Raw genomic sequence first — 15,335 nt, forward strand, 5'->3', positions numbered from 1 at the left:
TCACATGCTTCATGCTATACCCAAAAGCATCATGTTTTGGCATCTTTGGTTAAGCACTTCTAGGGATGAAATCAAAATATAGCACTCCACACATACAACAACCCAGTGTCTCAAATCTAGGGAGTATTTATACAACTAGCACATGGTAAGTATTGCATAAATACTTTAGTGAAATACCAAATGCACTTCTCATGGAGGGTCATGTTTGTGAACTTGCTCTCATAGGCGAGCACTTACATGTTTGTGAACTTACTCTATATTTCAATCTATGAGATCAGTTGCTTACTTTCTAAGTAAAAAATATAGAATGTATTAGTCTCTAGGTATCATTGATATCCAGTTTCAATGATACATCGACCACAAACATTTAGAGATTATACTTTGATGCATAAGGATCTCGTAACTGCAATCCATTACAATTTCCTTGCAAGAAATATTAATCTCATGAATTTAATCCAATTAGACTTATAACCCATTATAATTAACATCTTACTGATGAAGGAAAACCTCTAATTATTTAACATAAATGATATTGTTGTATGATTGGAATCAAGCCTTAACAAATCCCAATTGACTATAGGGCTCATCCCAACAAAAAGTGTGTAAATGAGAAATTAGCTTTCTAAAATTGCCATTTTCAGCTATCTTTTTAAAAACTAAAAGCATATATTCTTGAAAGTATTCTTTAAAATTCAGATTTTGAGGCTTTATGCACTCGAACATAAACGTCAATAGCTCTAGCCACTCACAAGTGGTGTAGAAATCGAAGATAATTTTGAAGAGATTATCATTTAATCTTAACTAGTGGCGGCCTTAATTTTTAATTTTTTTATTATCATACATTTAAAAGTGAAAATATATAGTTTTGCCACCTTTAATAAAATCAAATAGATTGTTTTGGACTAGTGGTAAGTCATCTGACTTATTGTTTAAAGGCCTGTACACCTCTTTTCCCTTTTTTTACTTTTTTTTCTTTTCCTGTGCTCTTTCTTTTGCACGTGATTTAAATTATTTTTAGAAATTTTTCCCTTCTTTATTTCTTTCTTTTCCCTTTTTTACTTTTTTTTTGTTTTCCCAAATTTCAGAATTTTTCTTTTCCCTTCTTTACTTTTTTCTTTTCCTTTTTTACATTTTTTCTTTTTTTGTGCACTTCATACCTCTTTTCCCTTTTTTCTACTTTTTTTCATTTCTTGTGCACTTTGCACGCGATTTGAATTTTTTTAAACAACTTCTTTTTTTTTTTTTTTGCACAAGATTTTCACCATTTCTCCTATTCTCTTTTTTTAGAGGATAACCAAAAAAACAATCTCTACTAAAGTTAGTTTTTTTCTCGTCTATTTTTAGATTCATTACTTAATATTTCATAAGCCACAGGAAACAATAACTTCAAAGTATGAGAAAGTAGTTAAAGAATTGGAGACAGATAGTATTTCAATATGTATTGTATAGTATGCCTAGTTGATGATGATTTTCAGGTAAGAATATAAGAGAGTAGCTAAGACTACTAGTACCTTGGTAAATAATTAATGAATAAAGTTAATGGAGCAAAGGACAGTGTATAGACACGGTATCAATGCTCCCAAAGATGGCAGATTAATGGCAGTGAGTGAATAAATTAATATAATAATAGTGATGAAGAGACAAGCAAGTGCCAAAACCATTTTTAAGAAATGAGAGAGAATCATGAAATTGTGGAAGACCATCTAACATATGTAAAGTGTTAAAATGAAAAAGGACAAGAAAAGAGACTCCAAATCATTCATTCGGAACCGTCTTTACCGTGTTTAATGCGAGGATTGGATTAGTTTTATTAGTATTAAAATAATGACTGGTTGATAACAAATTGGTTATCTCTTAAATTATTCTTGTGCTGTGGTTTGTGACCCGTGAGTGAATCCAATTTCAGTCTAATCTGCTAGACCTTGTCTTCTTTTTGTTTCATTTACTCTTTCTTTATCTCTAAAATTATTCCTATATACACATATCACACTAGTAAATCACATTAGTAATACCTTTTACCTTCCAAATTTATTATTAATTTCTTCTTATTGTTCATAAAGGATTTGCTTCTTTAATACTCTTCACTGCTACAGAAAGAAGAAGATATTTTAGCTTTACATCTTAATCATGTATATTCATCACTGCATGCGTCAATAACCCAAGACACGTGAAGTTTTAGTGAGACAACTGTAATTTGGTGCCCTGCAAAATATGTATGCTTTTAGTTTTCCAGTTTGCTTGAGTATTAATGAAGAATGAAATAAAATACTAGTATATAATTTTGCCAAAATAAACAAGGGATGCAAAAGAACCAAAAACCGACAGCAGCAACTGCGGCAGGAAAAATTTGTTTGGATATTCCAAGAATGTGCCAATTAGATGGATTATGCATTTACTTATAAATATACCCTATATCTTACCAAATTATGATATGATATTTACATCAAAATTTTTATTAACAAGGTTAGCAATAGCAGCTACAAAGAGCATTTGAGTCTTCTCTTCATGTCATGTGGCACCTACAATATTATATATACCCAATTATATGTAAGTAATATTTTAGTAGGAGTGCAACCAGTATTTCAATAAGGAGTGGTACAATACCTACTCCACATCAGATGTGAATATAATTATTAAGACTTATATAAAGATTCAAGTCAATCACTATTAGCAATTTGAGCTTGAGCTTTTTAGGGTCACATAATTTAAGCTTAAAAAGTTGTTGGTCCAATCTGGAGAGAGCCAAAGGACGACTTGGATATGGAGATCAGGGACAGCACAAGATAAAAGTCTGCAGAGAATTTCGCTGAAGCATAAGGTGACTTGGATACGAATATCAAGGACAGCGTAGGATAGAAGTCTGAAAAAAAGCTAAAGGAATTTGACTTGGATACGGAGATCAGGGACAGCGCAGGATAGAAGTCTGAAAGTGACTTGGGTACGGAGATCAGGGACAGCGCAGGATAGAAATTTAGAGAGAGTCAGAGGAAGGTGACTTGGATAGGGAGATCAGGGACAGCACAAGATAGAAGTCTGGAGAGAGCTAAAAGAAGTCGACGAGAGAGTTAGAGGAAGGTAACTTGGATACGGAGATCAGAGACTGCGTAGGATAGAAGTTTGGAAGGAGCTAAGAGGAAGGCAACTTGGATACGGAGATCAGGGACATCGCAGGGTAGAAGTCTAGAGAGAATTTCGCTGAAGCATAAGACGAGTTGGATATGGAGATCAAGGACAGCGCAAGATAGAAGTTTGGAGCACAGAGATCAAGGATAGTGCAAGTGCGTCAAGACGAGACTCCTTAGCGAGAGAGAAGAGAAATTGGACCTTGTTAACCTGGTTGACGTCATTTGAACTTAGCTAACAGATTAGTTATTCGAATTCGTCGGGTCACAGAATAGTTGTTCAAACCAAAGAGCTGGTTTGATCTTTTTCTTTTTAATTTCTGGCGCTTATTTCTGTCTTTGATTGCCCCAGATTAATCAAGTATCAAACTTGTCGAAAGCTATTATGCAACTTAGTTTGAAATTTTGGAAGATTACCAATAATATTCGAGATGGCATCTTCTATTCTAATCCCCTACCTTTAAGGTTTTTATTTTAAGAATAATATAATTTAAATTCTATTTGGTTGATATTTTTGTTATTTGTTTTTACTCTCAAAAGTAAAAACAAAAAAACAAAAAATGCGTTTGGATAAAAAAGTAAATTATTTCGAAGGATTATATTTTACTAAATATGAAATGTTTTAGATGAAAAAAATTCATGATTATACTTTAATATAAACTAATTATGTTATAATTGATGTTATATTTTAATTATTTTTCATTTTAAATTAATATAATATTTTTTTTATAAGTAATAAAAGTATTAACCAAACGAAGTTTCAATCCGTTATCGATAACAAAATGTAAACCTGATCAAATAGAATTCAAGAGAGGAATATTGACAAACTTGACCAAATATACAAAAGGAATCCTCAATAATCGTCCTTGAGAATCAATTTTATGCGTGTCCACAAATTGAGTGCACATATATTCTTTGCAGTGTCTTGGCATGATTGGCTTCCCTGAGGGTAAACAAGAACTCTGAGCTTTTTTTGAATCTTGTTCTTGTCAATCAAGTTGCTAAGTGAATTATTGAAGAACTTGCCATAAAGCCATGGCTTAACCTTAGAATCAGTTTTAATAACAGGCGTTATCTCATTGCTTGCCAAACTAAACTAAATTGACTTAACAACGAAACTTAATACAGTAAATGTTGTAACAAAATGCTTGCAAATGCTGCATTTGCAAGGCAAAAGATAGGACAGGACAGGACAGGACACCAAGGCTTAAACAAGCCTCAAACTCCAAGAAACTATATATTAGGAATTACAAATTATTAGTTTTTTCTCTCTTTTTTTTCAGTTGTTGCTATAAATCCTGTATCATTTTTCACTAGATAACTGGTCCGTATATATCAAGCAGTACTTGGAGATACAAGGAAGAAAAATCTATGCTTCCTTAATCCACTATTTGTATTTGTAAACACCGCAGTTCAAGTTCAGGTCAGGCCTCCACCACTGGCATAGCACATGGGCTCCCATGAAATCTTTTGAAGGATTTAGATTCACTGTCAGATTTGCTGAAGGAAGCAGATGCAGCGGTTCTGCGGTTTCCACACCTTGTACTCCCATCATATTCATGACTAGACCTCCCAATGAGTGCTGGCTTGCAAACCTCGCAATAGCCCCAGCTCCAATCTCTTCCATCTTTTTCCTGTGCTCGAAGTAACCAATGTATTCAGAGCATATGTGGTCTGCCTGATTCACAAATAGGCATGGGATCCATCCAGATATAACGGAAAACAAATTTTCTTCATATCCATTTCCATTGTTACTTGCATTGTTATATTTACCCTTTGTAGCAGAAGCAATAGCAAGTCCAGCGGTGATTACACTGCCTGCAAACCGAAGTCCATGTTTCACTTTCTTATCTTTGATTCTCTCAATGGGGGCAGAAAAGAATGGGGGATTAAACAGGAACGCTTCCAGAAATTTGCCTGTCCTGGCCATAGTTTTTCCAGCCAGCATTGCCATGGCTGCCCCAAGGGAATGACCAGTTAACCAGACATTTGAATCACCCACTTCAGCAACCTTGTCTCGAACGGCTTTCATGGCAATCCCAAAGCGAGTAGTCTGGTGGAGTCCATTTCGGATTATCTGGATATCCAACTCAAGGTCTCTTGCAAAGGAATCTAGTTTGATTAAGGTACCGCGGAAGGCAATTACATAACGGGGGCTTCTCCCAGTTGAGTCTTTGCGATAATTTGCATACTTTGGAGGTTTATATTCAAAAATAGCACCGAAGATGCAATGATCAGCATCATCAACAAGCTGACGAATCAGCTTAAAGTGGAAAAACTCCCACCATGGAGGAGCAAGAGATTGAGAATCCCGACGGTTTGCCTGACGGTCAGCTTCCAGAACGTAGACACCCGCAACCAAACTGGCTGCTACAGACCTTCGATGATGGGCGTTGTTCCAATCAATACTATTTAGGTGTTTGGGCCCTGAAAGGCTAAAATTGTCACTGCCACCAGCCATTATAAGATCAGCAATTCTTCTTCTTTCTTCTTGATATCCAGGTGAAACCTTTTTTCTAGGCCAAGAAAAGTAACTGTCTCTGTTATACGACCAAAAGTTCTAGTTGGTTTTTTAATAAATTACATGCACAAATAGAATTTACAATCACAATTAGAAAACCACGACATACAACCTAATCATTATGTCATAACGAGTGTGTCATAAAAACTAATGAATAAATAAAATAAACAAATTAACCAACAAACATGTATATAACTAGAAAAACCAACACAGGAATTGAATGACAAAAATCACCAACATAGGTATAGTGAGACCTCCATATTTTCTTTAATTAAATTTCACACACGAACCAAAACCCTAAAAGTAAAATCCAAAATTTTTAATTTATTTTCCTTCAAATTTTATTTATAATAATAAACTATAATTAAATTAATAATATCAATTTATTTTAATGAATATCAATCGATCCTAGCTATTCAAAAGTGGAATTCTACTACGCATGATGTTTTTAATTTTACCCTTCTATTTTCTTAGTTATATTTTTTGGAATCACTTATACTAATAATACGTATTAATGCACCATAATAACAAATAATAACTATGCAGTATCAAGTCGAAAATTAATTAAAGCTCCTCACCTTTTCGAGTGTTTTCCTCATAAAATATAAAAACAGAAAGGAAAAGAAAAGACAGATATTAAATGTGTACGTGTGCGCACATGTGTGTGTGTGAGAAAGAGGGAGAGAGAATACCAAGATGAGATCAGCAGAGAAGTAAACTTGCTATAAGTATAGTCCTCATCTAAATTTCTTCTTTTGAGCTATTAAGCTCGAGTTGTCTACTTTGTAAAAGAAAATATCAGCAATTTATAGATGGAAGAATGATTTTTGGGAACCAAAAAATCAGGACAGAGAATCCAAAGCTAAGAACGAATAAGAACATAAAAAATATAAAGTAAAAACGGTTACCATATTCTCATTATCTGTCTTATTTAACGTAAAAAAAAAAAGGAATCTATACCGTTTCAATAAGAGGAATATGCACTTCGTTTAATTGTTTAGCTTCTTACAGAAGTATGCTTTGGCTTAGAAAAAGAAAAGGAACATACAGGCCAATACATCTTGTGTAGAATCACTTTGGCACATGTTTAATGGGAAATATTGTCTAGTTTATTTTGTATAAGGCCATCCACATTGAATTTATTTATTTTGTATGATAATGATTAAATTTTCAATAATTTTCACTAGAATTACTTAAACCCATTATACCATTTTTCTTTCACATACCAAAAAATTAGAACATGTGATTTTTCATTTTTTTTTTTTGTTGCTTGGCCTATGAATTTCCAAATTTATTTATTTTTTATTTTAAAATGTTTATGAAAGATTAAATACAATTGACTTGCTTGAGCATGTGATTTAATATCGACCTAGGCTTAATGTTATCAGATGGCTGCCTTTCTGTTGCCACCCCAATCCCCATGCATCTTCAAGTCCAATTGTCTACTTAATTTAGAATAGCATAGAGAATTAAAGCTGGAAATCAATTTACTAAAGTAAGAAGAAAATATTCTTATCCAAAGCCAAAGCCATATTGAAGAATCACTTGGCTTACTATTACTATATGCTGAACCTGTGACGTAATATTGGTGTCGTATGAGTGCTTACATATATGTAGTCATAGCTTAAATTGGCATAATTTCCTCCCTGTTCCCTTTTTTTTTTTTTTTGAATTAAAGATTTGGCATAATTTTTTTTTTTGGTCAAATAATACGCAGTTATACATAAGAGCTCTTCCCTGTTAGGTAGAGGAAAGAGGAAGAGAAGAAAAAATAGAATTTATCAATTAATGTTTAATATTTTTTACATAAAAATCACAATGGTAAAATTTTTACCATTTGACTTGACTGATACGTCATATTAATTAAAACGTATTCACAGCTTTTTTTTTCATAGAATTAATTATTTCACATAATTCATTGGAATAAAAAGAATAATGGCATAATATTTTAAAAAATCTTTAAATTATTCAAAAAAATTCAAATAAACTCTTATTCTACTATGGACTTAATCAAGTCTCTATATTCTTATTTTGAATCGAATAAACTTTTATGTTTTTATTTTAAGCTAAATATATAGACCCTTATAACTAGTAATTGGTTTAATCAAAATGTCACTTATCATTCTATACGACGTGATGCTGACGTAATATACTGACATGTCATAATAAACGATAACATAGTCATGTGGTATTTTTCACCTTCCACATCAAAGTCACTTTAGTACTACATAAGTGTAAAAGTATAGGGACTTGAGTCCTATATTAAAAATAATTAGGATTAAAGTGACATTTTATCTAGTTCAAGAGATCAAATCTAAACTCATAGCGAACTACAATCAAAAAGATTCCTAGCTTGAGCAAGACAATATACAAACTAAAGAATCAGTACCTTATCTATATGGATGGTGTTACGTGATCTGGCGGTTTTGAATTCTTGCAGATGCTAATAATTTTAGCATAACTTGCAAGGCTGCAGTAGTTTGGCAACGATCCACTGTCACGTAAGTCTCAATTCTCTTATCTGGTCCATTGGCCTGTTGTTCGTGGCAATTTATTCTGAAAGACATCGGAAAATGATAGCCACCATGGACCCATCTTTATCGAAAAACTATTAAAGCAAACAATTGGAGGAAGGAGTGCTTTTATCACATAAAATGTACGTCTCAGCGTTCATATTCTTCAGGTAGCTTGAGTTAGAACCCCATAGCTGACCAATTCATTCGTCAAAATCATATGTAAAAAATTAATTATAGCTAGCAGCAGCAGCTTGTGAGAATTTTCAAGCAAATTGACGAAATTGAAAATGTTGATTGTAGGAAAATTTAATCAAATTCACAAAATCACAATTAATTTTGCATTGATATACTAATTTTTAGTTATTGTCTCGTCTTAGATATTCAGCAGATACATTATAAAAAAACTTATGGATTCTGTTAGCACATCGCCACATTTAAAATCCCAACACTAGAATTTTTTTTTTTTTCTGAAACAAATGCATTTTGTTGAATAAAAGTAGCGTACAAAACTTCAGAGTCCAAGTTGCTGAACTGAGAAGGTAAATACAATCAACAAAAAAATGCCTAGAATTAGAGAAGGATAAAGAACAATGAAGCTCGCAATATTACATAAAGCAAAGAAAAATTTATTTGAAGAATCATTCGCAGAAAGACAGTAGCACCCCATGATCCCTTCCCCCGTAACTGCTGAATATATTGGACCTGTTCATCCCCATTTTTGCAAAAGAGTCGACGAAGTAGTTGGCTCATCTGTAGATCTGCCTGGAAATGCCTTCTCCAATAACCTTTTGCAACTTGTTAATTTCAAAAAAAATAAATTTTTAAAAAATATTATGTATAAATAATTTATACTAATTCAAGATCTAAGATAATAGGAATTTAGAACATACCTCAATACTGACCAAATTAACTGCTGATACTCAGTGCACTAGGATCCTCCTCCTTTTTTCTTTATAACTCTCTAATGGGTGAGATCTTTATGTGGTTGTAGACAAGAGAGGGAACATAACCTTACCTTTATATAGTGAATCCCTAATCCCACCCATCATAGGATTTAAGGTTTCCTACACAAGCCTACACTTTTAAGCCCACAAATAACATTAGAGTCTATCCTACTTTATTAGATCATATTATGGACTATAATATTGTCACTTTATCAAGATCAAATTATTTTAGCCTAATTTTGATAAAATACAAAAATAAATAATGTAAGTCCACCCAAAGATTTTAGTAGAAAATCTAACACTTTTCACAAAGCTCATGATCTGTCATCCGATTTAGATATATATCTAAGATAGAGCAACACAAGAATCCAAGTCAGGCACCAAAGATTGTATACCTTTCCATAAAAAAGAAGCATAAAAATGAAGAGCATTTTTAATAGCCATAACTTTAGCACCGTTAGACTCAAGTACTTAAAACTAGTTAGGCCAGCTTCCCTCGTGATTTCTAGCCAAACCAATCATCAAAACAAGAGAAAAAGGTGTTTTGGTCCGGGCTGCGAGCACCGTTAGACTCAAGTACTTAAAACTAGTTAGGCCAGCTTCCCTCGTGATTTTTAGCCAAACCAATCATCAAAACAAGAGAAAAAGGTGTTTTGGTCCGGGCTGCGAATGAGAAAACAGCCCCGTATGTGGGGAAGTTGCTATTTCTCTGTTTTCATGGTCTGGCTTTTTAGCCAAGGACCAGTTCATGTTTTAACCCTTGATACGCAATAAAATTGACTGTTGATTGAGTGAGGGAAAAAACCCAAGAGAAAAAGGCTTGAATCTCAATGCTTCAAATAAGAACTACCATTTATTTAGTGATTTCTCTTTTTTTTTTTTTTGGTACAAGATAAAGAGAGCAGTAAACTTCAAATCCTAGGCCTCTACCAACATTATCCTCACCCCACCCTTCCACCAGAGCCAAGCCAATTGACCAATTATTTGTTGACATTGCAAAGCCTAAAATAAAGCCCTTCCATTAAGTTGAGTACCAACAAAATAAGACCCCTTTCATCAGTTTTCATTCTTTCTCAATTCCTGAAGTACAATTCTTTTAAAGCATTGTAACCGACAACACCAGGCAAGCCAAATCCAAATAAGACCCCAGCTGCTTGATTGCTCGTGGCCTGACCTGTTTTGCAGTAGGTTGCAAAGTCCTCACAGTTGTTAAACAAAAAGTTGTAGTTTCCGAAGGAGTTTTTCTCCAGGAGAGTAAATGCTATCTGAATAACCTCATCCGCTGGCTTGGAAGACCAAACACTGCAAGTTCCACTCCTCTTAAGCCGCAACTTCCAGTAGGAGACATCGTATTTATAGACATAGAGGGAGTGACCTCCAAGGAAGCAGTCAAGGCAGGTTATGGAAACCCCAGCATTTTGAGGCAGGTGAAAACATTGTTGGCATTGAGCATTTGAACTGTCCTTGGTAGGTCCAAATAAATGAATTACTGCATCATATATTTCTCTTTGTTCTCCATTTTTGGGGTTAGTGACCTTGGCTTTGCCCACATATATGCCTGGCGTCAAAGCAAGAAAATTGAGAAAGGAAGGGAAAACGTGAAGAAATGGAAGACACGGTGGACTTAAATTATAATTTCCCAAAACTCTAAGTTAGATTAACATAGATCCTCACTCCTCTTTAAATACTTGTTGGATTTGAAGACTAATTAGTTAAATTTGGGAGTTGCATAATAATATTCAAGGTCCCCATAGAACAAAAATAGAAAAGAGAAAATACACATACATACCATGGTGATAGTATAGTCCCCAACTACAATCAGTATAGATGTGATCAGACCGTTGAAGCGCGTCTCGTCTAACAGTTTTCATCTTCCTCCTTCGGTTCTTCGTTCTCTAAGTTGTCTCTACATCGTATGAATACTGCAAATATATAGATGAAAAGGTTGTTGCAAGCCAGACTGTTAAAACGGGGGAATCCAATGCTTAAAATGGAGAATATTGATAATAAAAAAATGTAAAACTGAACGACGTAGCAATCTTCTAATCAGATTCTTGTTTATGGAAACAAAGAAAAAAAAAAGTTCTACAAGGTTAATAATGAAAATCCCTTTTGTCAAGCACCCAAGCCTTTAATGTAATAATTGGTGCTTGTATACTTAAATATTAAATTTGAATTCTCCTTACTTAAAAAAAATAGCATAATAGTTACAAAAATCCATGTGGTGTTTTTAATTTTCACAGTAATGCCACATCAGCACTATATGACATAAATGACAAGTAGCATTACCGTTAGTTATAAAGACTTATTTGATTCAAAATAAAATTATATAAGCTTAATTGAATAAAATAAAAAAATAAAAACTTATTTAAATTTTTTTAAATAATTCAAAAAAATTTTAAAGCATTATCTCTAAATAATTCTCTTATCAAATATTAATTCAATTATTTAATACACAACGGTTGAGTTATAACTTCACATGCGGGTTTAGACAATTAAAAAAAAACTACCGTCAATATATTTAATAATAATCCTATTAATTAATCAATGATCATGGAGTACAGTATCATTGCATTCGGATGAGAAACAAGTGGAGCAAAGAGATTTTTTTTCCATCAAAATTCCCACTCGGAATTTTTTGTTTTTGTTTTTTTCTCTTGTGAGAATTCATAGAGAATCCAAGAAAAGAATGGGGAATCATATAAAGCAAGAAGAAATTCTGATGATAAAGCAATCAAGAATCAATTTGACTGAATATTAATTAGCTGGTGGTGTGACGCATTAAGCGTGACGAAATGTTTGCATATGCTAAACAACTACGCAAATATATGAGCTTCTGGTTAAAGTAGAAAATTGGTTGTTTCTTTTCTAAATAATCCGAATTTTGGTTTTAATTAACAGTTATTATTCCTTGTAGGGTCATTGTTTATAATATTTTATTGAATTAATATGCTCTGAAACGATTGAACACCCAGGGAAAAAAGCATCCGATGCCATGATGCTACGTAAATTATATTTGATTTGAGCATTGATTCGTTACAGTCTGAAATCCAGGATTTTAACTTTCCCTTATCATAATCCGAATTTTCCAAGTGCAATTCATGATCTTGCTAAGGCTAGATATGTATATAGTTTGTCAAAAAACCAAGGCTTACGAAGATTCTGAAGAGGGCTAAAGACCTCACACATCCAATAATCTCATAAGCCGTCAAGAGCAATTAAAATGCAAAGCAAATATAATGGCACAATTAAGCTGGTTTTTTTTAGAAGCAAAGTCACTTATTAAAAAACTCACTACAAGTAGTACATGTCAAGAGCATCCCAAAACATAGCTATTCAATCACAACAAAAGGCTAATTAAACATTAATATCATATCCTGTCGACTTTGGATGCGGACGTTTACAAGTTTATTTGTTAAATCATTAACATCCTAAGAATATATTAGATTTACTTTTTTTTTTTTTTAGAAAAGTAGGATTTAAACGCATACTCTTTAAGCGGGGAAATCATGCACTAAACAAAACCCTTAAACAATTAAAGAATTAAACTTATTGATTTGCAATCATTGATATCAACTTACAATTTGTCTCATAATAATTTCCTCAAAATAAATTTGTCGCATAATTTGAAACAAATGTATAATGTATATGGCATGTTAAAACTTAAGTTGTTCCTTTGAAAAAAAAATCAATTGTCATCTATTGAAAAAAAAAAACACGAAATGTCGACTCAAGTCTACTGTCTTGAAATATATCCTTTTAAATACTAATTCAAATTTTAATTCTACTTGTTATTTACGAATAACGATGTATAGATTCAAACCTTTTAAATCAAGAATCGAAAGTGGGTTGACAATTTAAAGGAAATTATAATGTACTTGCTTAATGATTTAGATAATGGATATTTATTTATTGTCATTTTTATAGTACCAAAGACAGGATGAAACTACAAAGTCAGAAGCCCCAGCCGAAGCCAAGTGACAATTTATTTATTGATATTGAAACGTCTAAGATAGCTTGGGTCCTTTCCTCCACTTTCTTGAGCTTTACCCTTGAAGTATTTTCTTTAGTCCTCAGTGACAGCCTCGTAGATCCCTTTTGCAGCTCTATAACCCACAACACCAGGCAAACTAAACCCAAAGAACAAGCCAGCAAACTGATTGCTCATCGCCTCACCCGTCTTGCACCGCGTTGCAAAGTCCTCGCAATTGTTGAAGAAAAAATTGTACTTTTTACCGAAGGATTGGTTTTGGAGGATGTCAAATGCTGTGTTGACAACCTCATCCGCCGGCCTGCTAGGGTTAACGCTGCAAGTTCCACTCCTTTTGAAACGCAACTTCAAGTAAGGGACGTCATATTCATAAACATAGAGTGAGTGGCCTTCGAGGAAGCAGTCAAGGCAGGTTATTACAACCCCAATTCTTCGAGAGCTGTGCCCACATCTTTTGCATGCATTTCGATTGGTGGATTTGCCAACTCCCATGAAGTGAATAACCGCATCGTCTATCTCTTCTTTTTCATCATCCGACTTGGTCACAGTTCCTTTCCCCACATATATGCCTTGCATGAAAGCAGGGAAACATATCGTTAGAAATTTACCAGGAAGGAAGACAGTTTGGGGCCTATAACCCTGGATTTAGATTCTACTCTATGCTTAAACAAATTTTAAAAAACCAATGCTTACCCCAAAAAATTCATTGTACATTCTTGATATTGGATTATAAACTATTATTATTATTGAACAAAAGAAGATTCAAATCTAAATTTTTAAACAAAAAGTTATGCATCAAATACTAAATCAAATATACGGACGTATAAATTATTAATGCCAGGAGGTGTCCAAATATTCAAGTTCCATCACACTACTTGGTTGCTCTTCCCTACCCCATGGAACAAAAAGGAAACGGAAACTGAGAAAAAGAAATCAATTAAATTAATGAACGAAAGAGTATACCATGGTGAAAGTAGATCGAAGCACAGCGATCAGAATAGATGTGATCACCCGGCCTGAGGGCATCGCGTCTCACTGGCATCTTTTCTTCTTCTGCCTTATGAGTTTAAGTTGGCTACCTCATCATAAACTCTGGGATTCTATATATAGATGGAAATAAAGATAGTGAATAGAAAGCAGCTGAGAATAAATGGAGAATCATAAAGCAAGGCGCCAACACATTGTAGGAAGAATTCCTTTTGTCTAATAGTATCAATTAGTGGTGGGGGACCGATGCCCTATCTTTGGGGTGTTTGGATTGAGAGAATAGTTTTATTATCTTCAATTAATTCCCATTCTTCCACAAGGTTTGGAATTTTTTTTTTTGGGAAAATCCATAAGGAGGAATGTTGAATCAAACAAAGAAAAAAGATGATGGAAGGTAAGAGAGGTCGATCCAAACCTCTTCAAATTGTTCCCATGCATTCACTTTTAATCTTTTTAAGCCAAAGACAGAATCAAAATGGAGATCTTATGCGATATAAAAATCTTTTTTGAAGAATCACAAAGACTTTAATTTTAGTAGTGTGACGTCTTATATATGACGTTTGAATATATTCTACGATACAATTTTTTTTTTTATACTTTTACTTTTGAATTATATAATTGAGTAAAAAAAAATTAAATTACATAATAAAAAATAATTTTTTCTCATTCTATTCGTTTCTCTTATTACATCCGTCTTATCACAAATTCAAACCCAAATCTCTTACTTGAATTTTTGAGTTCTTACTGTTTGAACATGAAATATCTGTTTTTCATAAATCTTTACCTAATCTAAGCAATAACTATATCAAATCCATACTAATAGACGAACAATCATTTTAATTAGCGTAACTTCCAAAATCAGAAGAAAGAAAAAAAAAAAAGGAAAGGTTCTTTGTTTAGCTAGGTAGACAAGACAGTTAAAACAATCATTACCTTTATCTCTTTAAGCGGTGTAAGATGATCTGCACATGGCGTTGGAATGCTTGCAGATGCTAGCTAGTCTATGGCATATAACTTATAAATATTTGATCAACAGTCCTTATCTGTCCCAATTAACTTTCTATCTGGGCCAATATGCTAGCTGGCTGTTGTTCATTGGCAAATTCTATATGAATCTTATCTGAATTGAACAATAATCAGTGGAAAAATTGTTATTATAGGAAGAAGAATGATAGCAAGAGCCCATGGTTCTTAAATTAAGATATCTCTTGGTAACAACTTTTAACACACAAAATCTACTAGGAGTGGAATCTG

General features: G+C 33.3%; 2 protein-coding genes and 1 pseudogene across 6 annotated transcripts; all 3 read right to left on the minus strand.

Annotated features, from left to right (window-relative positions):
* Positions 1-4,267: 4,267 nt before the first annotated feature.
* Positions 4,268-6,417, minus strand: LOC18600155 (GDSL esterase/lipase At4g10955 pseudogene; annotated as a pseudogene). Of its 4 annotated transcripts, none has more exons than XR_016026160.1 (2): positions 6,336-6,417; positions 4,268-5,631 (listed from the first exon to the last, which is right to left on the minus strand). The product of XR_016026160.1 is annotated as a GDSL esterase/lipase At4g10955 pseudogene, transcript variant X4 (transcript). The 4 variants fall into 4 exon arrangements; XR_016026157.1 differs by having other exon boundaries at positions 4,268-5,638; XR_016026159.1 differs by having other exon boundaries at positions 4,268-5,656.
* A 3,520-nt stretch (positions 6,418-9,937) lies between these two features.
* On the minus strand, positions 9,938-11,048 carry LOC18600156 (protein LEAD-SENSITIVE 1-like). The gene is made up of 2 exons (XM_007030466.3): positions 10,893-11,048; positions 9,938-10,661 (listed from the first exon to the last, which is right to left on the minus strand). Exons 1-2 carry the CDS (start codon positions 10,972-10,974, stop codon positions 10,177-10,179), a joined length of 567 nt encoding a protein of 188 aa, XP_007030528.1. The 5' UTR covers positions 10,975-11,048; the 3' UTR covers positions 9,938-10,176.
* A 1,944-nt stretch (positions 11,049-12,992) lies between these two features.
* On the minus strand, positions 12,993-14,192 carry LOC18600153 (protein LEAD-SENSITIVE 1-like). The gene is made up of 2 exons (XM_007030467.2): positions 14,058-14,192; positions 12,993-13,663 (listed from the first exon to the last, which is right to left on the minus strand). The coding sequence occupies exons 1-2, from the start codon at positions 14,134-14,136 to the stop codon at positions 13,170-13,172; spliced, it is 573 nt and encodes a 190-aa protein (XP_007030529.1). The 5' UTR covers positions 14,137-14,192; the 3' UTR covers positions 12,993-13,169.
* Positions 14,193-15,335: the final 1,143 nt, after the last annotated feature.

The sequence above is a fragment of the Theobroma cacao genome, chromosome 5 (genome assembly GCF_053813885.1).
Source record: "Theobroma cacao isolate CCN51 chromosome 5, ASM5381388v1, whole genome shotgun sequence".
NCBI lineage: Eukaryota > Viridiplantae > Streptophyta > Magnoliopsida > Malvales > Malvaceae > Theobroma > Theobroma cacao.

What these genes read in the sequence shown, in the direction of transcription:
- LOC18600156 (XM_007030466.3), bottom strand. Translation starts at nt 10,974, where the DNA reads ATGAAAACTGTTAGACGAGACGCGCTTCAACGGTCTGATCACATCTAT. An exon ending in GGGACTATACTATCACCATG is followed by an intron (nt 10,662 to 10,892) that starts GTATGTATGTGT and finishes CTTTGACGCCAG; the next exon opens with GCATATATGTGGGCAAAGCC.
- LOC18600153 (XM_007030467.2), bottom strand. Translation starts at nt 14,136, where the DNA reads ATGCCAGTGAGACGCGATGCCCTCAGGCCGGGTGATCACATCTATTCT. An exon ending in TTCGATCTACTTTCACCATG is followed by an intron (nt 13,664 to 14,057) that starts GTATACTCTTTC and finishes CTTTCATGCAAG; the next exon opens with GCATATATGTGGGGAAAGGA.